The sequence below is a fragment of the Passer domesticus genome, chromosome 8 (assembly GCF_036417665.1).
Source record: "Passer domesticus isolate bPasDom1 chromosome 8, bPasDom1.hap1, whole genome shotgun sequence".
Classification (NCBI taxonomy): Eukaryota; Metazoa; Chordata; class Aves; order Passeriformes; family Passeridae; genus Passer; species Passer domesticus.
In genome coordinates this window covers 29,133,865-29,161,776 of record NC_087481.1, presented here as the reverse complement: position 1 = coordinate 29,161,776, position 27,912 = coordinate 29,133,865, and the positions used below count along the sequence as shown (strand labels likewise).

The window sequence follows — 27,912 nt, the reverse complement described above, 5'->3', positions numbered from 1 at the left end:
GTAGGTTTATATATTTATATGTATATAGATAAGCTATCTAACTTTCATTATATAAATATGTAATGTAAATATATAATTACCTCTGAGCCTCCTGCTCTTCTGTCCCTGGTGGCTGGGATTGTTTATCAAGTTATTTGGTTGCTCTTAGTTTCCAAATTTACATGTAAGTAATTGATGAACAAATTGCCCTACACAGGTACACACAGAAACACGCCAGCCCTGCACAAGCAGCACATCTGTAGGTGATCAGGTCACAAAATGGCAATGCCTGATGTGTTTGCTTTTTCCTGCCACTGCTGGCCTCAGCTATTGGGCCACTGCCACCACCCTGCCAGGGTCCCCCTCAGCCACCCTTCCATTTGAGCCTCTTTGCTAGATGGAATTGCTGGTGGAGAAAAATGGCTGTTAAAGACTAGAAAATACTGATTTATATAAAATACCAATATACAGAGAAGGGGAGAGAGAGATCACGTGTGCATGCCCTGACGTACTGAGAACTCAGCATTTGCCATGAGAGCACTGGGGTTAACAGGACCACTGCCAGTTTTGCAACAGAGTGGTTTTCCACGAGGAGCTGGTGATGTTTGCTTGTGTCAATACCACTCAGAAATTAAGAATTTGGCTCTATTTTTCCTGATCTTTCAGTATGGTTTTGGCAGGCTTGACAGAAAACAGGTGAGGAGGATTGGGTAGAGGTGGTTTACTGTGTAGGGCAGCTGTCAACAGAGCCCACCCAGCTCCTGCTTTTGCCATGCCCTAGGACTGAACACCAGCCCTCTGGAGTAACACGAGTGGTGGCCACCTCCTGTGCTGCTGCAAACTGAGCACCTCTTCCAGCTTGGAGCTGGAATCCCGTGCTGGTGCTTGTTTGGTGATGATCCTGCCGCCATAGCCCGTCCATAGCCAGGGCTAGGGGCCTTGCAGAAGGGTGAAGGCTGGGTGATTTTGTATCAGCTTCTCTGTGCATTCGGGCTTTGAGTTCTTAATATACAATGACTCCTGCAGGCACAGAGTTTGTGGTGATTGGGATGGGGCTGGGCTGAGCCTCATCCCCAATGGGGCTCAGCTGTGAGGAGCAGGTGAGCAGCACTGGATTAATGAGCCATGGAGGGCTGAGGTGTGCTGAGCAACCACCAAAGGGAGCACAGGGCACACAGGTGCACTGCATCAGCATGAGGCTATAAAAGCTGGGCTAAAGAGCAGGATGGGCAGACACCTGACGCTTTCTGAAGTGGAGTGATGGGGCTCTGTATGAACAGACACCTTCTAGAGCGGTAAGGTGTTATTGTGTATGGGTTGAAGCTTTCTGATTTTGATACCTGAGGTACAAGTGAACTGTGGGGAACATAATGGGGACTTCTCAAGTGATAAACGGAGTGTTTTATCCACATGGAAAGCTTTGTGGAAAATAGAAGGATTAAGACTACTAACTACACCTTTCACAGTGTTTTACCATGGGCAAAGTGCTTTTTAGCATGGGCATGCTTTTAGTGTTTGGAAAGACGTTAGGGAAAGACTATGAGACCTGGACAGAGCTGCCAACATGCAAAGGACAAGCTGGGCGATGTAGCACGCCTCCAGCTATTCCAAGTGGAGAGCTTCTTGTCTTCCACTTGCAAGAATATCAACAAGGTGATACTCTATAATACAAATGCCTGAATTTGTATATCTTGAAAGGATCTCCAACAATCACCTGTCTAAATGGGCTGTGGACAAGGCCCCTCCAGTTTGCCTGATGGCCTGTATGGCATCAGAAGAAGATAGGGACAGAAAAAATATTGAGCTGAAATTGATTGAATAAACCAAGCTGTAGTCTACATCTGGTAAGAATATTGAATTCTGTTATAAACTGGGATATTTGAAAGACCCAAACACTCACAGCTTCAGAGTACAGTGTGTGGAGGGTACATTGAAATACCCACAGTGCACATCAGGAAGGAACTGTTCCCTGAATAGGAACATTATGGGAAAGAACAATATTCAGTTGCAGCCACCCAGCCAGTTGAACCCTTACTATGGCTCAGGGGACCCTGCTGTCTTTGAGTGCAAGCACTGCTACCAGCAGGTTTCCCAGAGGGAGAAATTCAGAACACAGTGCCTGGATGGAGTGATTCCATATCCTGTGTGTGAATAATCATCATTGTTTGGGTAAGTGAAAATGGCATCAGGGAGCCCAGCTGTTGAAATGACAGAGCCCTCAACCACCAGGTGACTTGAGCTCAGCTTTTTCCTGGTATTTCCCATTTTGCTGTGCTTTGTTTTCAGCTTAGCCCATGTTCTGTCTTAGAATTTGTTCTTGTTTTTATTACTGGTTGGTTGTCTTTGCATATTATTTACATTAGATCTAGTTTTGTAAATGTATTTACATTTTATGCAGACAAAGGGTTGTGCTTGCATTTTATTCATTCTATACTGATCTCACTGTTATTTTATTAACAATTGTAAAACCGTTATAACTTGGAATTATATAGCTGTATAATTATTAATATTGTTAAAGTTGTATAGCTATTGATGGAATTCTATAGCTGTTGATTTTGTTGATATCCTGGTGTTTGGCCTTTGGCTTATTCTTGTATGTTACTATAGATATTGTCAATATTCCATAAATGTAAGTATAAAGATTTTAATGATACATAAGTTTAGAGAGTGAATCAAGGTCAGTATACAGATGCATTCCAGAATTAGTGGAACCTACAAAAGAGATACTTGTACCATGTTTACTATTTGTCCTGCAAGGGCCCTGTAGAGGAATAGTAGACATGGCATTTATTTAAAAGGGGAAAAAAAAGGGGGAATTGTCAGTACACTCTTTGTGGTAATTGGGAGTGGGGCTGCAGCTGAGCCTCATCCCAATGGGCCACAGCTGTGAAAAGCAGGTGAACAGCATTGAAAGCAATGAGACCAGGAGTGCCCAGGTGTGCTGACCAAACCAGATCTCCTACAAGGCAGTTGCAGATGGTCCTCTTCTCTAAATTAGTACAAAACACATACAAATGGTGCACAAGAAGAGTCTGAACTGCAGCAGAGGAGCTGGCCTCTGAAGCAAGAAGGAAAATACAGGAGTGCTAATTCATTAAGGTGTTCATCAGTGAGAAGGGGATTTTGCTGCTGATAACTCAGAGTGTGACATGAAAGACATTCAGGTTTCAGTCCTTAGAGCAGCAGTAGAATGACCCCACCAGTCTCCATCCACCATGCCTCGTGCCACCAGCTGCCCAGGTCATGGCAGGACTCTGAGAAAGCAGCCCTTATCCCCACCATCTCTCCATATTCTGCTTTTAGCTGCTAATGGAGATGGAGGAACAACTCCAGGAGTTGAGCCACCAGTTCTGTTTCTCTCTGGCTGCAGTTGGAGTGCATGTTTGTTTATCCCCTTCTCTCCTCACTGGTGCACAATAGCTCTGCTCAGAAGAAGCATCTGTTCTTCATTTAAAACCAGTGTTAAGCCACTTTGCTACAGCACTAATGGAGCCAGAAGGAGGTCAAACTTGATTTATCCAAGTTTGGAGAAAGTCCCATTAAATAGCTGGTCTATAGCACCTATTGATTATTGGCCCCCCTCCCTTCAGAAGAATTGTGGATCAAAGACCTGAAATCCACATGGTAGGGAACAGCAGATCCCTGCTCAGTCCAAATTTGGCATTTCAGAGGAGCCCTTATAAGGCTGTGGACTGAAACCTCAGAAAAGGCCAAAAGAGCTGTATGCTATTAGAATAAGGCTTCATCTCCCTATGGATCAGGCACAAAGCAATTACAGCTGCATGCTGGATACTTCAAACAAAGCAATGAGGTTACCCTCTGTATCTGGTGGGCTGGGTGGGGGCTCTACACTCCTGCTGCCATCACCACTCTTCAGTGTGTTGTTCTTCTCTCTCTGATGGAGCAGGGTTTGGATATGTTATTAATTTTCCTTTTTTTTCCCCAAAACCAACTTCTTAAAGAAAAAAGCTCTGCCTGTGTTAATTAGGCCTCCTGAAAGCAAGCTATATTTGCTGAAACATTGCAATATAGTACATGGTGCCATGGTGGCTGCACTGCTTCTGTCCCAGCTGGTTGCTCCACAGGGCTGTGGTGATCACTGGGTGCCAGATCATGCAGAGCTGGACAGGGCAGCCCTGTGCAGCTCCCTGCTGCAGAGCTCCACTGCCTCACTTGACCAGCACAGAAGATGCAGCCAGCAAATTAGCACCAATGGCCCTTAGCCCTGTGAGAATTGCTCCATAACACAGCCATCCTCACGAGGTGAGCAGCCCACAGCTTTGGCATTGATAGAACTGAGATAGAGGGTGATATAATAAATTGAAAATCTGTGCTTGTATAATTTTGATTTATTTTCCTTATCTATTTAAGAAAGGAGGAAGAGAAGAAAAAAGTAACATGTCGCTTCTTAGATTCAGCCAGCTTAGAAGCAATGGGCAGATGCAGAAGTTGGGTGTCACATTTTACAAGCCCTGCTGTCTGGGCTCTCACTGTGTGTGCCTTAATAGGTGGCTGGCAGTGTTAAAACTTATGCATACAAGTATGCACACGATAGACACCAACAATACTTTAACATTTCAAGTTAATGGCATAATTATTACCTGGAAGGAGAATTAATGCAATCTGTTCCTCTACCCCTCCTGTTCACAGCCCCTGAATTATGTTCTCAAACACTCTCTTTGAGATCTTACTGACCTGTAACATTTTGATCTGGCTCCTGAATCTGTTCAGAAAGGTTTGCAACAGGAAGTTGCACTGGCTGTAGTGCACACCTCAGCACATTGGAGGCGTTCAGGTGTGATTTCTGTCTGCAAGCCAAGACATTCCATGCTCAGGTATCATCTCTGCCCAACTCTTCCAATTATCACCAACCCTTCTGTCAGTTATCCTGCAGCACATCACACAGCAGAGCTTCTGTGACCCATCCTGGGCAAAAAGGGGGTTTGCTGCCTACAAAGGTGATCATGTAAAAGCTGTGCTTTGCAGTGACCTGGGTTTGCCTGGCTTTTGCCATCCAGGTTAACTTGGTGTTTAACCCCCTTGTGTTAAAGGGAGTTTGGCAGTGAAGGGACTATTTTATGGGGAATGCAGGGATATTATTCACATCCAGTGTTTAGTGTGGAGACAATTCATTGCAAATGTCTCACAGCTGATCCAGGTGCTTCTTCTCTGTTGAACTCTCTCCAGATAAAAAGATCTGCTAAGGTCTTCCAATGATGTCTAATTTCAGGCAGCTTGGAGGCACCTTCAGTGTAGTTTGGCTTGTGCTCACCTCTGCAGGAGCATAGGAAGACCACATGTCCCCAGCCACAGTGAAAAACCTGATCAGAGACATTTAATTGATTTCTCTGAAAGCTGGAAGGAAATGGAAAAGATTCGCCAGGGCTGTATCACTATAGCCCTGAATATTGCACTGCTGAATGTGAGCTGGTCAACCTTCCCAGGAAAACTTGGATGTATCCAATTGCTGTGCCCCTGGAGCTGCAAAAAGCCAGATTTCATGTAGTACCCTGCTACACGTCCCCACTCCCTGGCTGTGCCTGTGCTGGGTGCTGCTGCCCTGCATGGTCCCTCCGAGCAGTGCTGCAGGCAGGACCCAGCTCTTGCACCCCAAAACCCTCCAGTTGGTCCCGAGTTACACAGGCCTGGCTTTCTGTTTGCTCGGTGCGTGTGCGAACAGGCCTCGCCTGGAGCCTGCGGGCATGGAGGCGGTGTCAATGAAAGCGTAAACACGGCCACTGTCATTAAAGGATGTGCTGAGGGAGGTGTGCTGCGGCTTATGCAATCCTGCTTTGAAAGGCTGTGAGGAATTCATAGAATTCTCATAAATCTTGATCGTTTCACTTTCATTGAGGGTTTTTATTATCCCTTTTAAAATTTTGTTTGCTTTTTTTTCTTCCCTCCATTAATCATTCTCTTATTCTGAAGTTCCTCTCTCCAGCGAGGGAGAATTAAAAAGCTCTGCTTGGCAGAGCCAGTGAACCACACCAGCTGCATACTAACAAGGAAGATAATGTCTCTCGAGCACTGTGTGGGCAAAGAAGGGATGCATCCACTTGATCCAGTGTGTAGCCTTCCAAGAAAGCTTGGATGCTCTTTGTCAGCAGTGCAGCTATCTGGAGTAACCTGGTCCTAACCCGTGTCTGACTGGCTTGGGGGATACTATCATGAGCTTTGTGACATTTGGCCATCTATGTCATCCTCCAGCTGAATCCAACCATGGTTTTGTGTGTCTGATCGATCCTCCAGCTACCTTTGATCACTTCTAAAAGGTCCAGTACCTTGAAACTCTCTTAAGAAACCATTGTCCTTGGTTATTACACCAGGAAAAGTAGAGGTGTGGAAGGGAGGCAGAGGGAGTAAGAGGAACCCACTGTGACCCTGGGAGCCATCCAAGGGGAAGGAGAAGAGTGGGAGTAACTGAAGTAACCCACAAAGGAGATGAACCTGGAGGGATGCTGGAGCAATATCATGGGGTAAATTTGCAACTGTGCCAACACTGAAGCACAGAGGGGTTTTGTTTTAAATGGGCAACTTGCTGAGTTGTGCTGAAAATCCTCTTATTTATGGGGCTCAATTTCCATGACAAAAAAGTCTTGGTGTAGCAAAGCCTCTGAAGTGTGACCTACTGGACTGAACAGCCAAAATGTCAATACAAATAATATTCTATTTTTTTAAAGGCAGCTGCCTCAGTATTAGGGGCTGGCAAAGGTCAACTTTCTTAGTAAACAATTTTATTTATGAACATGCTTTACTAGCACATATGTGGTAGCCTGTAGTCCTGGTCAAATGGTCAGCTTGTAAAAACTGTTGAGGAAGCAGCATGAAGGTGGAGTCCTGCAGAAACCCTTATGGTGAAGGGCACCCCAAATGGTGGGGCAGGGCTGTGAGGGGTCATATGGACCACAGCCAGCCCTGGGGCAAGGATCCCTGCCCCATCAGTCCACAGCTCCAGGGGCCAGGAGAGTGTCAGCCCCCCCTGGATTACTGCCTTGGGGTACATGTGCCACAGGGATGTGAGGACTGGCAGCGTGCAGGGAGCTCGTCCTGGGACACATCAGAGGAGATGCTCAACACTTAACTCATGAAAGCTTTGCCTCCAGTGCCCTCCAAAAAGCAAACAAAATCCCAGCAGGTTTGGGCTACAAGCAGCAGTGACCCCATAGCCTCTGACTATGCAGCACATCACTGTGGCCTTCACAGGTCCATTGTCTCAGAATTATGTACCCTGCTCATCTTTTTAACAGTAGTTAGGTGGTTAATTTCTTGAAGGTTGCAGGCTGAACTCTTATTTTTCATACGTGACTTAGTAATTAAATTACTGCTGTTGCTATTACAAAATGTAAGCAACAGCTACTTGATTTTAAAAGAATAGTCAAATTTGGCAGACAGTTCAGAGTAATTTATTTTATATTGGATCCTAATGCTAAGAGACTGCACAAAAAGCAGAAGGCAGCTGCCTGGAATAGTCTAAAATAAGCGTGTGGTAACCAACAACTATTATTATTGTATTACTGCTTATAATTCCCAAATGGAGAATTAAATTTCTGTAATAGATACAGCTTTTAACAAAACCAAAAATAAAAGTATTTGCTTTTCTGTCAAGGAAAACTCTTTTAGGAAATGATACCATTGAATGTACATTTCCCAAGGGAGGGTGGAAGGAAAAACCCCAGCCTTGCAAGGTTCTTTTGCACAGGGCTTCTGCTTTCCACAGATTCCACTGCAAGATTTTCTCAAATTTCTTCTAAAGAGCAGGCAGAAAGATAGATTTATTATTTAGAGATAAAAATGAGCTAACTAGGTTTTTTGAGCTATAATACATACTGCATTTAGGTTGGAATTTAGCATTCACTTGCCAAAAAATGACATTCTTTCTTCCCCACAAGCCTGGGTTCTCCATTTCTGCCTCCTAATGTGTCTGACCAGAAACAGTATGGCAAATTACAGGGCTGGTCAATAGGAACATAGGATCACATTTCAGGCTCTGGGAGCTTAATATTGGCTAGTACATTTTTTACCTTAATTTTAACAGGCTTTTACTTCTGCATGTCAGTTTATATGGGAAGGCTGGCTCAGGCATGGGGACCTGGGCACTAACCTGGTCTCCTGGCCAGACCTGAAAGTAACTCAAACAATCAATGCATCTTTAATTTTAAATGCTTGATGACTAATCTCTTGTTTTCTTTAATTAATGATCTACAGTTAATCATTGTAAATAGTAAATTGTCTATTTCAGCAGCGATAGGAAGAGTTCCTATGGGAAAATGTTCCCCTATAGCTTTAATTTAAATATGCATTTTCACATCACACTTACCATATCCTTACCTTTATGCTATCGCATGATTACAGGTCCATTAACTAATCACATTTGACAACTTGTTTATTGAGGGGAGCAACTACTTTACATCTCTTGCCTGGGAAAGAAAATGCTCTAACAAACAATTATTCAGCAGCTGCAATCATGGAGCACTGAATTAATTGCTTTGAAGATCTCAGTCAAGAAGATCTTGATAAAAAATCAAAGAAAATGTTGTTTGACAGAATGCGTGAATGAGAGTGCCAGGAGGGACTCAGCCTTGGTAAGCTGCAGCCCTGCTCCAGGGAGCACTCCATGAGGACCCTGAAACCCTGCACTCAGAGGAGGAGGAGGAGGCTGTAGAAAAGCTCATTTGCTTGTTTGTTCTTTTATGTTTAGTTCACAAAACCAGAACTTGCACATATAATTTGATTATAAGATCAGGATGTGCTAAAATGGGCCAAAAAACCTGAGCACAATCAGGTCTGTAAAGGCTGACACATGAATATCTCATATGTGTAACCTCTGTGGATGACTTCTGCCACACAAATAATTAACCCAAAGGGGACTGTGAAGTTTAATGATTATAAAGCACATTAGAACTTTCTCCCAGTGGGAGATGCTGTGATTGTACTGGAGTGGGATAAAAAGCAGAAAGAGGCATGTGGGGATCTTGACTCTGGACCCGGCTGGCCAAAATTGTCTTGGTGCATCTTGATTGTCATTGACTCCTGACAAATGTCCAAGAGGGCATCAGGACAGTTTGTATCTTGGGTTACAAGATCAGTGCTTTGTTGGGACTAGAGCATTGTAGAAAATAAATAGTGGGATTGCTGATAAAGTATGATGAAGGCACTGAAGAGATGAACTGGAAAGGGCTCTGATCACTCCTTTATCAGCATGAGGAGGACCGGAGTGTCTCATGTGAGACAGTCCCAAACTCTGCTCCATGGATGAGTCACAGCCTGCAACACACTGGCCAATCCCAAGCCATGCTTCCTTCTTTCAACTGCTGTAACCTTGTGTGCTTTGCAAGTCAGCTGAGATGAAATATGTTTCTGCCAGATAATACTAATTCCTACAGTGACACTGGAAAGGGAAGGAGGGCTTAAAGATTCAAAATTCTCTGTAGTAAAGGGCATCAAAAGTGCAGTACAAGGACTAAACAATATCTTCTCTGAATATTATGTCACTACAAAAAGCTGAAAAAGTTGCCCAGTAAACTGAAAGGCAGCGATGTCAGGTGGGTTTTCAGAAAACATCCTGATAGGGCTTTTTGGTCACATCCCATTAGTAACATAGTCAGCTTTTCAAAACTGCCTTGTTCTTCCATTAAAAGTTGCTAAGAGTTTGCTAGCATCATCTCTCTAGAAATGGGGAGAAATAGAATTCTTTTCATTTCCTGCATGCCCCAAGTTCAGAGGGTCTGTGAGGATGGTGGTATTGAAGCCAGTCATGAACATGGCACTACTTTGCCAAACCCAACACCCCTCAGGACTAATGCCTCAAAAAGTGTGGTGGAAACTTCTGTCACAGTGAACCACATTTAAAAGTGAGGGGCAGAGAAACTGTGGCCCTGCCCTTGACTCTTGTTTAAAATCACTGAGAGCCCAAATTGAATTTGTGTGTACCCTGATTCAAGTAATTGTTTCTGCAGCAATCCCTTGGCTCTCTTTAATGCTTCAACATGAGACAGATAAAGCCTAACTAAATAATTGGCTCTATCTTTTCCCTTTTCTACTTTTTTTCTCTTTTTTTTTCTTTTATTTTGCAGATATGGTTGACAGAATTTGCCCTGCCAAAGGAAATGTAGAAAGAAGCAAGTAAACAAGTTCTTGCTGAAGTTTGTATTAATCATTCTAGTAAGCTGTAGAGTAGCTGAAGAATCATGTGTTCTGGTTTATCCTTACAAAAAATGTAAATAGCAGGTTACATATTAATGCTTAGAAATCACTAACTTTACTTGCCAAGGAATTATACAATAATTTTAAATGAATGAACAGAAAAGTGTGCATCAGGCTCAAGTGGCTATTGCATGAGCTGGGTTAAACCTGAGGTGTTCCCAAGACAGCAGACCTTTATCTTTCTTTAGGATAATGATCAAGCAAATGTTTAAGAATCTTCCTAATGAGGTCATGAGTAAAATGTGATTAGTATTATTAGACACACAAATGAACTCTTATTAAAATAATAGAAAAATCCTGATATATAAAAGGCATGGTGTATTAAATCCAGTTTGACCTGAAGCCATGCGTTGAATACCATTATTAGGATCTGTCCTTAATAAAAGGCTTTCCATTTAGTCAGTAAAATTTGAGATTCTACTCATTTTGAGCAAAGTTTTTTCCATGCTTGAAGCGCTGGTCTGCCCCACGTCACGTGGCCCATGCTGTGCTAAAGCTACAGCAATGAGAAGAGCATGCTCATCCTCTACATCAGCCCCTAGGTCTGCATTCAGAAGAAAGGCAAAGCTGCCACAGGCCCTCTGTTTTCTTACAAGCCAAATATACACGCTAAGAATCTGTCAACTCAGTGCTTCGGCAGCTGACACTCCAGCTGATCCATCCACGGCATGGGAAGGTCAGTTAAATTGCTCTCAGTTTATTTCAAAAGCTCTCAACCCTTTGTACAGATGTTGGACTGAGTAATGACCACTCAAAACCAAAGGAAGTAAAGCAGCTGCTGCCATCTGAAAAAAAAATTGCTGTGAGGACAAAGCAGCTCACTCGTGCTGGCCATAGAGTTATAACAATTGTTCCTGCTATTGAGAAATTTGTGAGATCCTAAGCTCACTATAACAGCACTGAGATCTTCCCTTGCCTAAGTTACATCTTTTTTTAGGCACACACCATTCTGGCCACAGAGTGATGGAAATATTTTTATTGGTTTTTTTGCTAATGCAGAATGAGCAGCTGAAACAGAGGCAATATTAATGAACATATTCTGGTCTTGTAAATCAAGAGTGCCCCTGAGCAAGTAGTGCGTGTTCAGCTCTGGGCACCCAGCTCAAGAAAGATATCATCAAAATACATGTGGGATTTTGAAATAGACACTACTTAGAAATGAAAAATATAATCCAAACAAAGATAGAAAAGACTGGGACCATTTTCATTTAGGGTGATAAAACTTAATCAATGATATTTGTATTTGGAACCACTTTTGTAGTCAGTGACAGAAAAGGGAATGTGATGAACACTTACTGACCCTTTCCTTCTTAGCAAAAGAAAATACACAAATTTTAAAGCTTGGAAAGAAAACTCTTGTGGCATATCATCAAGCTGCAAGTGCTACAAGACAGCAGTGATGCCAAAATTTAAGTAAATTAAAGAATACAATTTTTTGCTTTTAACTGCCACTCTGAATTCATGTCCAGACAGAGACATAAAGTGAAACTTTGACAGACTAAAAGGCTTCCCACGTCTGCATATTAAAAAGCCTGTAATTACTAAGGGCTGGGAAGAGGCTGTGCATGACACGACTTTCTTCTGCAAGAATTCCTGTATCGCTACCAAACACTGGACAAGAGCTGGAAAAAAACCCTTCAGGTGAAGCAACATATATTATAAATAATGTCTTTTTGTAGCTATTTTGCAAGAAGTTTATAGAAATGTGAAGAAATACTGTAACAGAATAAAAGACACTTCACTAGTTATTATAAATTTTCTCCCTTTGGGGAGGTACATAAAAACATTTAGAAAGCTCTCTTGATATAAAAATCGTGAAAGATTGTTCTTCCTCATACAAAGCAATTTATTTTGATGTCTCACAAACTGGGGGTTTTTGTGACTACATAATACATATATGGAACAATTACAGTTTAACCATTTGCTAATGGTTATATGAAGAGATCATCATATCTTATATTCCCATGATTCCTTAAAGCAAACTGCAGCACAATTTTCATTAAATCACTCAGCTGCACTGTCTTGCCTTGCAATTGTCAATCCCACTTTGTTTGTTTCATGGACTCTTATTCCAAGATTAAATGTCTAGCAATTCCTTTTGCATTTATTACAGTAATTTTATAAGTGGGTCAAAAGAACACTTTACTTGAGCAGCTCAGTTAGCTCTAAATTAGCAGTGTCACACTGAGCTCTGGCTGGTGAGGTGGATAAGAGTTCCCCTTCAGCACAAGGCTGCCTGTGAAAGGAAAACAATTAATGGATGGATTAATTAATTAATCAATGGATGTCAGTGGCTTATTTATGAAGCCACCTCACAAAGCAGAGAGCAAGATGTAAATCTGATTCATGACATTTTTTCCTCCATGACTATGAGAGAAATAAGATGAAACCTAAACCAGGGTGTTTTGTTTTGGCACATTTGTGGAAAAAAGGTGCATCTCACAACATTTCTGACTTGACCTGCTCACACAGGGGGGAGTCCTGGACTCAGTGAGCGGCAGGGAGCACTGGTTTAACTGAAAGCCGGTTAAATGGCTCCTCCTCCCTTCCTCCAGGGCAGAGACTGTTTGCTGCTGTCAGTCTGAGCCTACAGGGGTACATTCATGGCAGGCCCCAGGGAAAAGGAGCTACCCCTGAGCTCTCATTTTACAGCAGCCATCACCCATGGCTTATACACTGGAGTAAAGCTCAATGTAGTTCCAGATTGAAAAAAATTACACCAAAAACCTTTTATTCTAGAAACGTCTTTAATTTCACTTGCGTATTTTAAGAGAAATACAATATGCTAGCAGCAAAATAAGAAGATTTCTGTTCTAACATTTCACAATACATTAGTGTCGAAATCTCAATTTTTCTATTAAGGCAGTTTGCATTAATTAGAAATCAACTGTGAATAGTACGACAGTATTTCCAAATATGTACAAGCCACCATAAAATAACTATTAGTATTATTACCACGGGAAAAAACCCACAATCCTAGTAAAAATGTAAGCATTTGAAGGTAATGCCTTTGAAACCACAGAAAGTACCGTCTACCATTCCAAAACCAAGTAAACAGCTGAAGACATTAGGTAAATATAAAAAGTTAATAAGTTAAGGCTTTGTTCAGTCAGTATTTCAGAAGTTCATGTTCTGTGAAATTTATATTTAAGTTTGAACTAGCAATTAATTTCAAGTTGTACTTCCTAAAAGAAGAGTTCAGGCTGACTACCGTCTCCCCCACTTCAAGACTGCATCCGATCACTCAGTCCTGGTTTTAAGCAGCATTAATCAGTCCCAGCACAGAAAAGCAGGTACAGTTTTCAGAGCAGGCCTGACACGTTCCTCAGAGAAGTCTCCAATCCCACGCATAGTTCAGCAGGTGCCACCAACGTCCTCCCTGTGCCACACTGGGTCACTGCAGCCATTCACCCTGGGAGAAGTGTTTCTCGATGGAGCTCCCAGCCAGGTGACAGCACTGTGCCTTGCCTACACAAATGTGAGCACAGGGGAATGGGACACAAGGGCTGGGAGAGCCACAGGTCCTCCAAGCCTCATCCCAGCAGGAGCTGCCAAATGGCTGTCGGGTTTTGATCCCGGGTATTTTGAGTCATGCAATTAAAGCATCCTCATTGAACGCAGCTGCTAAGATGGTGACACAATACATTCTCCTCTGCTGCCTGGGAGCAGCAGTTCCTCCAGGGGCACTGACTTTATCGTGCAGCTCAGCTCTGTGTTTCCTGGGAGCCTGCAGGTTTTACTGGTCAAGCCAACAAGCTTCACAGAAGATGCAAAGGCACTAATGACAATATAGAAGGAGGGGGAAAGAAAGGGAAAGTAACAATAAATACTGAAACCTGAATCAACTTTCTTCCTAACAGGGATGATGTAGTTCTGAAGGAGATGAACAGAATAATGAATGGCCTTGTTTGCTTTGTGGTGTCTCTCCAATATCATGAACTGGCCCACATGAATCTAATTTAAGGATAGATATAAAATATCAACACAGCTTCATGGAGAATAGGTCTTGAACAACAGGTTGCATTTTACTCAGAGATATGAAGTTGGCTTGCAAAGACAGCAGCACTGAGGCGTTACCCACAAGAACCCTGAGTAACTTTCTGAAAACAAGATGAACATGTAATTTTCTTTAAAATATCATAATAATAATTTCAAGATACAGTATTAATAGGGATTCAGCAAGAAATGTAGCTGTTTGCCATCTTACTGAAAGTTTTAAAAGCTCTGGGATAAAAGGGACAGAAATTCAATGGCCTGCCTGTTTGCTTTTCCCCACCCCCTACCCATGTCACTGATGCAATAAAAACTTATCACCTCTCACTACAAACCTTACCTTGCATTCAATTTTAAAAATCAATGATCTGGAATAAACTGTAAAAATCACTTGCAATAAATTTGCAAAGGACATGCAGACTGCTGGAGTAGTAAAGAATGAGGACAGGTCACTTACACAGAGCAATCTGGATCACTTCACGAGCAGTATTTTAATGCTGGTAAAATACAATCGGTATTTCCAAGAAAATGTAAGGTAAGATAATAAGAGGATGATGTACCACATTCTTGAGAAAGACTCTGAAGAGGACTTGGCCCATAACAGTCAGCATCCAAGGCAATGCTTCCACAAAAAAAAGATAATGCAATTTTTGAGGAAAGAGAGAGAGGGAGATACTCATCAGAGCAAGAGGATCACATTATGGCTCTGTGCAGTCCTGAGGGATCACTATTGACATGTGGCATCTAATTCAGACATCACCCTTACAAATATTTCTGTACATGAGAAATACAGAGAAGAACGTGAAGATTAATTAGCCTTGGATAACATTGACTGCCATAGGAAAGTTAAGGAATTCAGTACCTCTCATCAGAGAAAAGGTTAAAAGGGACATAATCATGATTTATAACTACACACAGGCAATTAGAAAAGCTGATACTACAGAGATCAATATGAGCAATCAAATGCATAAAAAGACCAAAATAACTTAAGGTGGAGCTAGAAATGCAAATAGAAAATCAAGTGGAAAATGTACCTGGGGTAATTAAGTATTGCAACAGGAGGTATGAGAGAATTCTCATCACTTGAAGACTTCAAATTAATATTAAACGCCTTGCTAAAATACACATGTTCAGTTCAAAACAAAGCCACTGAATATAACAGAGAAACTGCTTGTTGAAACTCAATGGTCTGGTGAATTTAAAAATAATTCCTCATTATGGTGCCTTCTTTCCTTATATATTTATGAGATTTTTTAAAAATATAACTACAAAATGAAAGGGGGTTACCAAGAAAAGGTTTTTTTTTTTCTTTCTGAGCACAGAAACATTTAAGGCTAGATTTAAAGCTAAATAAACTGCAGCTGCATTTTGGAAAATATTCTTCCCCCCCTCCCAATTTTTCCCATTTCTTGTTCAGAGTTGTACAGTCCACTTAGTTGACTGTCTGATTTACATAACCATGTAGTTTTTCTTCAGTTTTTCTGTTCCTATTTATAAGCCATTCACAAACCATCCACTTAAGTAACAGCATGATTTATTGTAAGAATGATTATGGTTGTTTCAGAGGGAAAATGGAACGTGATTAAATGAAGAATGAACAAGGACATTCTAGAACAAAGGGCCCTAATCCTGCAAAGGATTTGTAAATGAAACCTGCCTCTCAACCCCATCCCAAAAGAACTACTGAGGGAATTCAGCAGATGCCTTTACAACTGTGGAGCCAAGAGCTTAGCTGAAGACAAAAAATTAAAATAAATCAACCAACCACCATGCCCACAGTATCTTGTGGAGAAATGGTAAAGCTCCCAGAGCCATCCACATTTTAGGGAAAAAATAATAAATAATGAACTCTATGTATACAGTTGCTGATACGACCCTCTCAACACAGGTCTGAGCACCAAGTCTCCAGAGGGAGAACTGCAAGCAGACCTTTGCCCCTGGATAAGTTCCAGCATCTGAGACAAATGCATCAACCAAGGAAATGGCTGGGTATTTAAGATGTGGATCCAAGAGAACACAGCTTTTCCTTATGCAGTGGGTGTTTTGCAGGTGCCACAGGAACCCTAACACCCCATACTTACAGAACTGGTGAACAGTCTGATGAAAGAGTATCAAAGTTCAGTGTCTTCACCTGAAGTGCTCATTCTCTGCTATTGCAGAAAGAACAAGTGGTGAAAAAGCCCTGATTGCTCACCAGTAACACTGCCTGTTCACAAACCAGCTCCCCAGCAGGAACTGCTCAGAGGCTCCACAGAGGAGGAGCTGTGCTACAGGCCCACGTTTGTCAGGAAAAACAACTGTAAGATGTGCATGTGCACATACCCAAGCAACTGCTTTGAAATGCTTGTCTTAGCCCAAAATAAAACAGCAGTGATGGGTCATATCCTTGCTCAAAGACAGATAATCCTGGTCCATTCCAACTGCACATGAACCAGCAGGAACTTGGGAAGTCCACACTAAATTGATAGAACTGCCTCAGAAATTCGTATGGGGTTACAGAGCCGTTCAGAACAGCACAAAAGCTTTGCACACTTGATTACCATATAAGCAGTTGTTTCCTAAACAGCAAGGGAGAGAGAGGATGCAGCGAGCATGGAGCCCAAGAAAATCAGCTTTGCAACATCTGTGCTGAATACGTGTGAATTCCCACTGAAGTAGTCTGAGGAGCTGTGGATGGGCTAAGCTGAGGGACTGGGAGAAGGCACTGGTAACACCCCTGCCGTGGGGACAGCTGAGGTTACCCTGAACACTGTGGTCTTTCCAAGAGGAAAGTACTGAACTATTGTTTTCAGAAATAGCACCGTTACTCCAGAGAAACACCCCCCCATTCTAATAATTCTAGTGCAATTATTTAGATAGGAGCACTAATGAATACAGCTGAGACTGCAGCTTGCAGTAATGCCCTGGCTTACAGGAAACACGAGCTAAATGCTGAAATCTACTTTTAATAAAGAGTGTTAGGAGAAGGCGGAGAAACTTTAAATTCCAAAGACTCCTCTAAGCTAAATATGATGCCTATGGATGCAACCAGGACCTGGGGTCTAGTATTTCTGTGATGCCCTTCTGTTTAGGGGTTGGTACTGGTTTGGTTTCAGACTTGGTCTTGCTCAGCAGAGAAACAGGATTCCCCAGGCCAGCTAAACCACTTTTCCCACAAGGCCCAATTTTGCGAGGAGGAGCAATGGGGGTTTGCAGCTGCTGCATTTTCGTAGCTAACACTGACTCAAAGGAAGAGCTACTGGCAGGTGTGTGGTCAGGCTTCCTCCAGTTTTCCTTGCCCAGCTGCTCTGTGTTCCCCTGTGCTTCTGCACTGTATGGGGACTTATCAGAGGGTGGAGGTGGTGCTCTTCTTTTCTTTCCTCTGCTGTCAGTAGGACTTGTAGTATCTCTCTTTGGGTCCACGTGCATGTTTTTCTGAACAGTCATCTCATGAGATCCATCAAAGAGTGATGCCCATAGGGCAGATGCAGACTCTTTTTGCTGGCCAAGAAGGAACTCACCATTGCTCTCTTCAATTTTCCTATGTATGATATCAGCTAAGCCCTCAGGTTTCACTGGAGAGTCAATGCCTGTAATTTTAAGGGACAGCAATTAACCCAGATTAAAACACCACAAATGATTTTACTTCTATCTATTTTCTTATTACTACTCAGAATACAAAGCTGTATTAACTGTCTCACCAAGTCTAAACTACTAAGAGTATTAATGGATGAATTGGAAAATATTACATATGCCATCCAAGAGAGAACTGAGGTGACAGGAGGGAATTATTTTTGTGACAGCTGGCATTGAGGCAGCAGGGTAGGCACTGATATTTCTTTCCAAGTAAAAGAAAAAATAAAGTGCTACAGGGAAACCTGTATGTATTAGTTATTAAATACGTTTTGCTGTATAGTGCTTTGAAAATTTTGTTTCACAGGAGGCCCATGAAAGTCTGACTAAATAGTCCTGTGCTGCCAGCCTGTAGAAAATGGGACATCTTTACATATATCATTTTTCTCTATGTGCCTTAGGACTGCCTTGCTCCATTTCTTATTCTTCTTACTGAGTTTTCCATGTATACTGCAGTAGTACCAGCCTCAAACAGCAGCAGTACCTGATTTTCAGTAGAATCACAGAACTGTTTAGGTTGGAAAAGGCCTTTAAAGGTCACCAAGTCCAACTGTTAACCCTGCCAAGTCCACCACCAACCCATGTCCCTAAGCACCACATGTGTACATCTGTCTTTCCAATACCTCCAAAATGGTGTCCCCACCCCTGCAGCCTGTGCCTCTGCTTGATAACCCTTTCTGTGAAGAAATTCTTCCTAATATCCAATCTAAACCTCCCCTGGGGCAACTGAAGGTTGTTTCCTGTTGTCCTGTCACTCCTTACTTGAGAAAAGGGACAGAATCCCCTCTGGCTATGCCCTCCTTCCAGGTACTTGTAGGGAACCAAGAGATCCCCTTGAGCCTCCTCTTCTTCAGGCTAAACACCCCATCTCCCTCAGCCACTCCTCATCACATGTGCTCCAGACCCTTTCCCAGCTTCACTGCCCTTCTCTGGACACACTGCAGCCCCTCAAAGCCTTGCTTGTAGTGAGGGGCCCAGAACTGAACTCAGGATTTGAGCTGCCTCACCTCTGCTGGGTACAGGGTACTACAAATACTATATATAATCCAGGGAAAAAAATAGTGTATTAAGAGTGAAATGGAGTTTGTGTTCTGCTCCTCACTGAGGTGCAAGTGCATCAGTGGAATTATGCTACCATGTTACCTTTGTAAAGCTTCTGTGTGGTTCATTTACTGCATTTCTGCTCTGCATTCACAGCTAAGATAAAAGTTGACTGTTCAGTGCTCTGATGCAGGGTAAGTCAGTGACCCACATGGCATTTTGAGCATCATCACAGCTCCATCCCAAGCAGCAAGCAGTCAGGCATTTAGAGTTGTACAGTGTTTCTCAGTCAATACTGCATGGGATCCAGTAAAACAAAGTGACCTACTTTTTCTAGTCTGTAAATATTATTTCTGTAACAAAACTATTAAAAAATCCTGCTGCATACCATTTTTCTCTGCAAAAATACAAGTCCTAGATACACTCTAGCTAGATCTTTACAAGCATATTTTTCAACATCATTACCAAAGACCAAAAAAATTAGGCAAGTTATGCTCAGTAAGCCTTCAAATAGCTGTAAGAACAGCAGATTAATTTCATGCAATTGGTTTGCAAGCTGGACTATTTTACCTTTACATTTCCTGAGCTGTATACTACTCTTACCATGAGTGTTTATTTCTAGTGACAGCTGTTTTGAGTATGTTCAGGGTAGACTGCAGACATTTTAGCTCAAGGTATAAAAATGTATTCATTATTTGCACTATTACAAATTCAGATTTAATACAAACTCCTTGGTATGCAGTTATGTTGCTCTTTCATTGTCTGAATTGTCCTTGAAAAACTCAGTGTTTCACCACCAACACCAGAAGCCATCTGAATTCAGACAATGTTGTTTCTGTTACTCTGCAACTTGAAAAGGCAAATCCCACTTACTCATATCATGGTAGACGGAGGTCGCTTCCTTTGTCAAGAACAAAGGTGGTTTCCGTGGTGACATAATCTCAATTTTCATAAGTTCCTCACAACAATGCTTCCACTGGCCTGAGAGACAAAAGAGAACAATGACTGGAACTTAAACACATCAGCCTGGAAAAAAAATGGAAGTTATTAGGTTGTGTCAGGAAACTATCTCCAAAGTAATACTGAACAGTGAGAATTTACTTTTGTTTAGCAGGAATGCTCAGGATGCGTTTGTATTTTCACCTCTGGATTCATTCTCTTAGCACAAAGGTCATAAGATCCTAGCTGGAATTTAAGCACTCAGCATTACCATTACACTATAATGGCTAAAGACCATAATTTGCCTTCAAATCCCCAAACAGTATAAATGCAAGGGGAAAAAAAATAGAAAAATTTAAGGTTTGGCAAGTTTCATCGAGTTATCAGGAACAACCTCCAATATCCTGCAAGCTGGATGTTACACAGCAATGTTACAATGTTATGGCAAAGGAACATTCTGTTTTTAATAGAGGATAACTTGCCTTTTATCCCTTAGCAGACAAGGAAACCTCTTTTTCTATTAATAGATTTTGACCTTAAGGAAAACAAGACACAGTAAAATTACTTTGTTCATACCAATCATTCCAAGTTTTCTGAGCACATTAATTTTAAGAGAATTTTAGAACCAGGGAAGAAAAAAGGCATTTAAATGCCAAGTGACCCATTTTTTTTCTGAATCCAAAGAAAATGTCTCAAAAAATCTGTGGGTAGTATTCTATCTATAATGAATAACAAGTAGATCTTTTACCCTACTCTACAGATAATTTAAAGAGGATGCCCTAGTTTTTGCTTGGTGTGTTTCTTTAATTGATGGTGCTTTTTCTCATTGTAAATCACAGTTAGAAATGACTGGAAATACAACTATAACACTGAGTTTCTACAACCTCAATTCAATTATTTGATTGGTGTTGTCTCTGACTGAAGACTGATATTTCATTAATTGACCTGGTTTTGTTTTCTGACCTGATAAAAATGCCTATCAGGAAGTAATTCTACTTTGTCAATGGCAGCATAAAAGCTGACAGCCTCTACTCTCAGTAAATCTGTGAGCCAAGCAGAAAGCAGAGAAAAAAGACAGGCAAATTAATCTATGTAGTTTTTATCATAAAGATTTGGTGATAAACAAGGAGCACAATGTACGACTTCAACAATATTCCACACCAATAAATGAGCTCCCTCTGCCATGTAAGATCAGGGATGTTCCAGAGGTTTGCCAAAGGATCAGGGTAACACTTGATCACCTGTTAAAGGCTGAGGTGCAGCTTTTACCAGCTCCAGGGAAGCAGTGGGTATTTGCTCACTGGATGGAGCGTGGCTGGGTGAGCACATTCCCATGTGATGAGGGCTACCAAAACCTTTGAACTACAACAGAATCAAGTAATCCCTGTTATAACAAATTGTAATTTAATTCACCCATAATACTCTGAGCATGGAAACCCCAAGTTTACTTGTGACTGCTTCCAAGAGCTGGCTGAATCCACATTCTAGCCAAGGCCCCACCTGATTCCAGCATCCTCACCACTGTCACTAAGGCTTCCATACTCAGGATTGATACCTGCAGGATCTCACCAAACCAACACAGCACCAGGTGGGTGCCCAGGCAGAGGTGGACTCCGCCCACTACAGTGGGAAGGAGGAAGAGTGAGAATTTATCAGTCTTTAAAAATATTATCAAGAACATTGCTAAGAGAACAAGTTTTTTTGAGATTGATGGGCATACTCTGCCTCTGATTTCCTGCAAGAACACATGGACTTTGGTTTAGTCAAATATTTGCCTTCCAACGACTCAGACCACCACCCAGTATTATCCCAGAGAACATATTTCTTTTCGTTCCTGCAAACAAAGGCTTATGAAGCAATTCCAATTCAAATTGCTCCAAGATCCCTTTGATGTTACATAATGCCCCATTCGGAGGGCACGCTGCCAGCACTGCCTGCTTACTTACTCAGATCATAAAAGTGCTGCCAGAAAGCCTCCATCCACTGATGCAGTTCATCCCTACTGTCAGCAGCAAAGCGTTGTGTCACACCCCCTCCAGACACGGGGTTGATAACCGAGAAGTTGTTAGTTCTTCTCTTGGAGTCCTTATCCACAGCTCGAATCCTCGTTTCCTAGGAACAGCAAACTCTGCTAATGACTTACTGCTTCACACTGCCATCAGCTTATGGCCAATGACAGTGTAAGGAAGGTAGAATTTGGCTTTTTGTCTACTTCACATTAATACCCCATTGAAAAAGAAGAACCAATATCAGGAACTGATAATAAAATTGTTTTCTCATAAAAACGATTAAAATGGCATAAAACATGAAAAATAAGAGAATAAAGCACAATTATCACAGTTCAGTCAGAATCACAGAATGTACTGTAATTCTGTGTTCCCCCTCTCTCTACCTTCACCAGCTCATCTCACATTGCTCACTCTTCTCCACAGCAGTTTAGTGAATAATCTACAATAACAGCAAGCAGCTCCTTTTCTCCAAACAATTCAGATGGACAACCACATTATTACAGCTACCATTTACACCTCCTACTGCACTTTTGTGGGCCATTGTTTACCCACTACACTATAAACCTGTATCTATTTAATGTTCATCTTAGTGCATCACGACATTCAGGGTAATACAATAGTGACAGGAAAATTAAAAACAAATTTACCTAGGCCATCTTCAAAGGGGTATTTGTAGCAGTAACCCATACAGTTCTACTAGAACAAGATTTTGATCTAATAGAAAATAACTATTTCCCATTTAAAAATAGATATTTTAGTTTTAATTAGGAAAAACTACATAGAAATAATTAAATGTGTATATATATCCAAAAAGTATAACACAAGTCTAACAAATCTCTTCAGCTAGAGTTAGAAAAGCTCTCAGACTACACAGCAGCACTGTTAAGGTTTTTCCTTCTGTTCAGGGACATAGTTCAGTTGCTCTAGAATAGATCCAGTGGTATTTTCAGAGTATTTACTTTGTTATGACACTACTACAGTAAAGAAGAAACAAACCCACCGTAACTCAGTGATTTTTGTGTGTGTGTAAATACTAAAAGCTTTAAGTCTAGCTAAAACACAACTAAAAAAAATTCCAGAATTTGACTGGCCAACAGTGCTGCTCATCACAACATGATGAGCAAATTAAAACCATTAACATCACTTTATTTGAAGAAGTAAAGTAGAAGCCCTGGGAATATCTTTGCACACGCAACCTGGCCTGACTGAACACGCAGCAGCCATTCCAGCACTGCTCCTCAGAGGATTTCTGGCACACCCAGGAGAGCAGAGTAGCGAGGACATCTAACACACAGCAAGAGCCTGCACTGCCCCCTGCCACAGTGGGGCATTCCTGGCATGGGCAGTGCCCAGGATTTGAAGGAAGCCAACAATCACAGCCAGGGCTGTGTTCAAACATCTCCTGTCTGCATGGACAGTGACTCTGACCAAAAAGGTGGCTCCTCAAAATACAGTGGGGACAGAACAACCAGTTCTCTTCTACACAACTCAACCAAATGTCAAACATCTGCTAAAGACATTAAACATACACCTACAGAAATTAAATTCACGCATGGGATCCCATGGGGATAAGCCTAGTTCCGATCCTCAGAAAAACAAAAGTTACTCTACAGACCATTCCCCAGATTTTAAATGCATTACTGAAGTAACCATTTGAAACACCAACAACTGCTTGTAGCATATCTGATGGATATGTTCATTTAAATTCTTCTGTCTAAAAATAGGAGATGAAGTAATTCATCCATCAGTGCTCTATATCCCATTAACTCAGGTAACCATAGATACCAGCAAAAAATGAAATCAAATAGATTAACATTTGACAGGTAAGAACTTCAAGCATACCATACACACAAGTTTATTTAATGATGTTTGCTGCAGGTTTTATCCCACAACTGTGGTATTATTCAAAGGAGATAAATCCTCAAGCAACAATCTGTATCTGATGCCTGAATATTTCAGCAGTCATACAAGACGCCATTACAGCAATGGGCTGATGAATTTGTCAGGCTTGGGTGAATTACACGACATGCCCAGTTCCACTTAATAAAAACAAAGCCCACACCAACAAAAAGCCATTAAAAACAAAACAAAAACAAAACAAGCAGAAAAAGCACCCAAAAAAAACACAACAAAAATGTTCTAATTTACCATGTTGTAATAATATCTTTCCCAGTCTTATTAAAAAACTGAACCAACTCTGCTGTAGCAATTGTAAAGACCAGAACAATCAGTGGATGGCAACAGGAAAACAATTGAATCTTGAACTCAAGTGACTCTTCTGGGGAAGCTGAAGCCAGTTTTATATTCTTTATGCAAAAGACTTTCTTTGAAGATGGGGAAAGACTAAAAGGGAAAAATATATGGTATTTATAAATACCAGCCTTACTCTTTATTTCTCCCCACACAGGTATCCCCTGATAATACCTCTCTGGAAAGCTTATATTTTAAGCTAAGAAGAAGACACAGAGATAGAAGTTTTTTACTGCTGAGGTACAACATTTTCCTGATAAGCCAGTCCTGACACACTAAGAAGTACTGGTTATAAAGACTATTTTAAGACATCAGAACAAATTACAGTTCTTAAAAACATCAAACAACCTAGGGACCGAGTTCTGCGTATCTATTTTAAGGTTAAACAAATCAAATCACACATAACAAACTTCTCTTCATGTTTTTAGTACAAAAAAATAAACCAAACTGAAAATCAGTACAACACTGGAAACAAGTATAACCTGTGCATGCACTGATTTCTGTTGTAAATTAATAATTTCCAATAATTTTTTTTAGGCAAGCAGGGAAAAACGGTTAAATTTCAAATTATGGCTTTCAAACACATTAATGCAGAAGACCAAGTTCAGTCTATCAGCTGGCATTTTGTCCCTTCCTTGTTGTGTGAGCTTGTATTAATGTGACATCCTCATGGCCACTGGCTGGTCAGTACAATGTGAGTATGACATGGGTAAGCAATATTAGGATATTGTGCCATTGTTCTTGGGAGCACTGCAGCAGCTGAAAACATGGAAAAGGAGACAGCAATATATGACCAGCAAGCATTTTGTGAAGCAACAGTGAGCCAATAAAGCAGCTTTCAAACTGCTCAATTTGAGCATGTGTGGTACAAGGATCTGGGTGTTCTACCTGCTTCCCCTGCCTGCACCCACAACCTCTTTCGAGCAACTGCAAGACTAAACTGAGCAATGGGACATGAGATAACAGACATGGAGGTACTTAACTGGTCTGTGCCTTTCCAATACATTTTCACAGCTATGAAGGCTTTCCTAAGCCAACCAGTGGGACAAAGTCCTTACTACAGAGAATACAGATATTTTCTGGGCTTATTTCCCTGTGCTGGAGTTCCCCAACACACACAGTGAATATGCTCAGGTTGCTGGCTTCCCAAAAGCTCACATGGTCCAGAACTGCTATCCATATTCCTCTGCTCCAGCCTCAGGATGAACTCCCTGCTTCCCTGAAAATATGGATGGTTCCCTTGAAGTTAAGCTGTGACCATCACCACATTCTCCAACTAAGTCCTGTACCTGACCTGCCAGAACAGCTGTACCACCAAGGACTGTCATTCCAGGTAACTGATTTTGTCCCTCTGTCCTGCTGCCCTGATCAGCAGTGTTCCAAGGCCCTGAGCCTGCAGAGCCTTGCTCCCCTCAGCAATCAGCATGGGCACGGAGAGAGCCCCAGGACAAAGACTGCATGGACAAAATATGCCAGAAGGGAATTGTGGGACTACAGCAATTTGAAGCAAGATCCCAGAATCCCTCAAGCTTCATGCACCCATGGCACAGAAAAAGTTTTATAACCTATGAATCAAGCACAGTAGATTATGTATTCCAAACATTGAGCAACTAACGTGAACTGCTGGAACATGCACCAATTTACTAAGCTATCACGTGTAGGCAAGACCTTTATTTTTCATTTCAAATTAAAGAAAAATTGAAAAAAAATCAGGAACTGGCCCATAAAGGATATTTCTTCAAATTGGATTCCAGTAAATTTTCTTTGCTACAGAAAATATCATTTCTCTTTTCCTACTTAGTTGTGCAATATAATATGTTATAATCACATTTAGCTGGAACAATAACAGTAGCACTTGCATAATAGGAACTGCAGAACCATTCTTGCTCAACAGCAGCAGCAGTGAAGTCATCTAAAGTTGAAGTAATGACTTTGCTGGTCTTAATGGCTTCTTCAAGTCTCAATTCAAAGGGAATTGGAAATACAGCTATCGGTGTGAACATTTTCCAGAGAATTTCTCATAAATCCAGATGATTTCATTACTTCTCAGAAAGCATCCTTAAATTACATGTAAAGGATCAACTTCACATTACAAATGAAAATGCCACATATGCAACCCAAAGAGATTTTAGTTAGAATGTCTAGAGCTGATGTTCAATCTCAACTTTCACTTTGAAATTGCTGTTTCTTTAACAACATGTAGCAGACAAGCCCATACGATTAGTCTGCTTTCATTTAATCCGTATGAGAAATTTCATAACAAAGGAATCAAAAAACAGCTGCAGGCATTAAGTTATTTTCAAGAAAAACTGTTTAAGTAGTAAAGGATCTAAATATGTTTTCAATAGCATTTTCTTTTTTTTTTGTTTTTATTTCCATTGAAGAAGGATTCACGGTCATTCTCCAGCAGCCTGGTACTTTTGTTATATGGTGCAAGATACATAAATCATGTATGTACCTTTTACAGTTAGCTTTAAGGATACACTGCAAACATAAGGACATGCTATCAGCAAAAGCTTATCAAGCTGGATTTTAGGCTCTAGGTGCACTTGCTACTCAAAGGAGAAAAATATCTCAGGACAATATGGTTATTTTAAAAGGAAAAGCAAAATCAGGATTTAGACTAAAACAGAGAACCCCAAGGAAAGATAGGAGGCAACCTGATAGATAATTTTAAAAAATATTCCTATCACATTTTAAAATTATTTAGTCATTCTATAATTTACTAAAGTTTACCATTTCTTAACTGATACTGTGAACAGCTGGAAAACAGAATTATGGCAAAGGCTGACTAGTGAAAGTGACTGAAGAAGTAAACCTACTTAAATATATATCACAGTATAAATATTTATTTAATGCAAATGTATGAGCAGTTGGAAGAAAAAATAGCACTAGAAAACCAGGTAATTTTATTTAAGGAATTGAAGTCTTAGCAATTAAAATTCCATAGAACACAAACAGGTGTTTGTTATGACCCACAAACAAACACAGGTCATTGTTATGACCCGTTTAAATGTTTGGGTTTTATAGCACTGTCACTCTGAGCGAGAATGCAGTCCTTCTCACAATGTTACTAATTTAAATATTACTGCAGATTAATTACTGTTTCTTTGGCCAAATAGTAAGCAATGTTTTAAAATTACATTTTAAACTCAGGGTTTTCAACCAGGGCACGAACAACAGCAATAATATCATCCTAGAGAACAGAGCTTCCAAAGTTATTATGCTCTGGACAAAACCAGCATTAAGAAAAGCAGCTTATTTTAAGGCACTAAAATATTTTGAAAAATTTTCCATCTCTCCTTCTAATTAAGACTGGCCAAATAACACCTAACAACAAAAAAGCTTTTGTTGGAATTCCACCTTGCTGAGGACAAAAGTCTACCAAAGCATTGCTAGGGGACTGTAAGCAATACATTTCCATGGGCTGTCTTATAGAACTGTGATATAAAAGGTTATTACTTTTCCCATAGAAAAACACTCTCCTTTTTCCTCTATGCTAACCAGTCTAATCAATAGAAGGTATTTACATCCACAGCTAAGGAATGTTCTGTTCCTGCTGGGGGACTGCAAGTTTCACTGAAGTACATCCCACCCTCATTGTACCTATAAAGCACTCTGCATACCAGCAGCTTAGAGCCCAAATGACTGCACATATTTCTTAAACTAAAAAGAATGCCCCCAAAATAATAAATTTTAAAACCCCAACAAAAAAACCAAAACAAACAAAAAATCCCCATACAACCAATTTTACCTTGTTGATGGAAACTGTCAATGCTGGCTCCACTTTAGCCTCAGTTTCTTCTGGTGAGTAATAACAAAGGAGTTTGCCACCTCTCAGTACACAATACAGCCTCCTCCAGCTTGTCAGACCTCCTACCATTTG

At 41.0% G+C, this 27,912-nt stretch overlaps 1 protein-coding gene and 1 long non-coding RNA gene across 9 annotated transcripts in view; one reads left to right on the top strand and one right to left on the bottom strand.

Moving 5' to 3' along the window:
* Positions 1-108: 108 nt before the first annotated feature.
* LOC135306323 (uncharacterized) lies at positions 109-27,783 on the top strand. Its single transcript, XR_010367115.1, has 4 exons — positions 109-1,274; positions 2,066-2,148; positions 10,053-11,823; positions 24,184-27,783. It is a non-coding gene; the product is annotated as an uncharacterized LOC135306323 (long non-coding RNA).
* The window catches only part of RTKN2 (rhotekin 2), a 171,186-nt gene continuing 154,143 nt past the window's right edge, over positions 10,870-27,912 (bottom strand). For 5 of the 8 annotated variants that reach the window (XM_064429953.1, XM_064429954.1, XM_064429955.1 and 2 more), the window contains 5 exons: positions 27,781-27,912; positions 21,714-21,879; positions 21,268-21,387; positions 19,702-19,809; positions 12,911-17,744 (listed from right to left, as the gene is read on the bottom strand). In XM_064429953.1, the coding sequence (XP_064286023.1) occupies positions 17,191-17,744; positions 19,702-19,809; positions 21,268-21,387; positions 21,714-21,879; positions 27,781-27,912 (1,080 nt within the window). In that variant the 3' untranslated portion in view covers positions 12,911-17,190. Of the gene's footprint in view, positions 10,968-12,910; positions 17,745-19,701; positions 19,810-21,267; positions 21,388-21,713; positions 21,880-27,780 lie in introns of those variants that run through there. The other 3 variants (XM_064429958.1, XM_064429960.1, XM_064429957.1) reach the window with 3 other exon arrangements.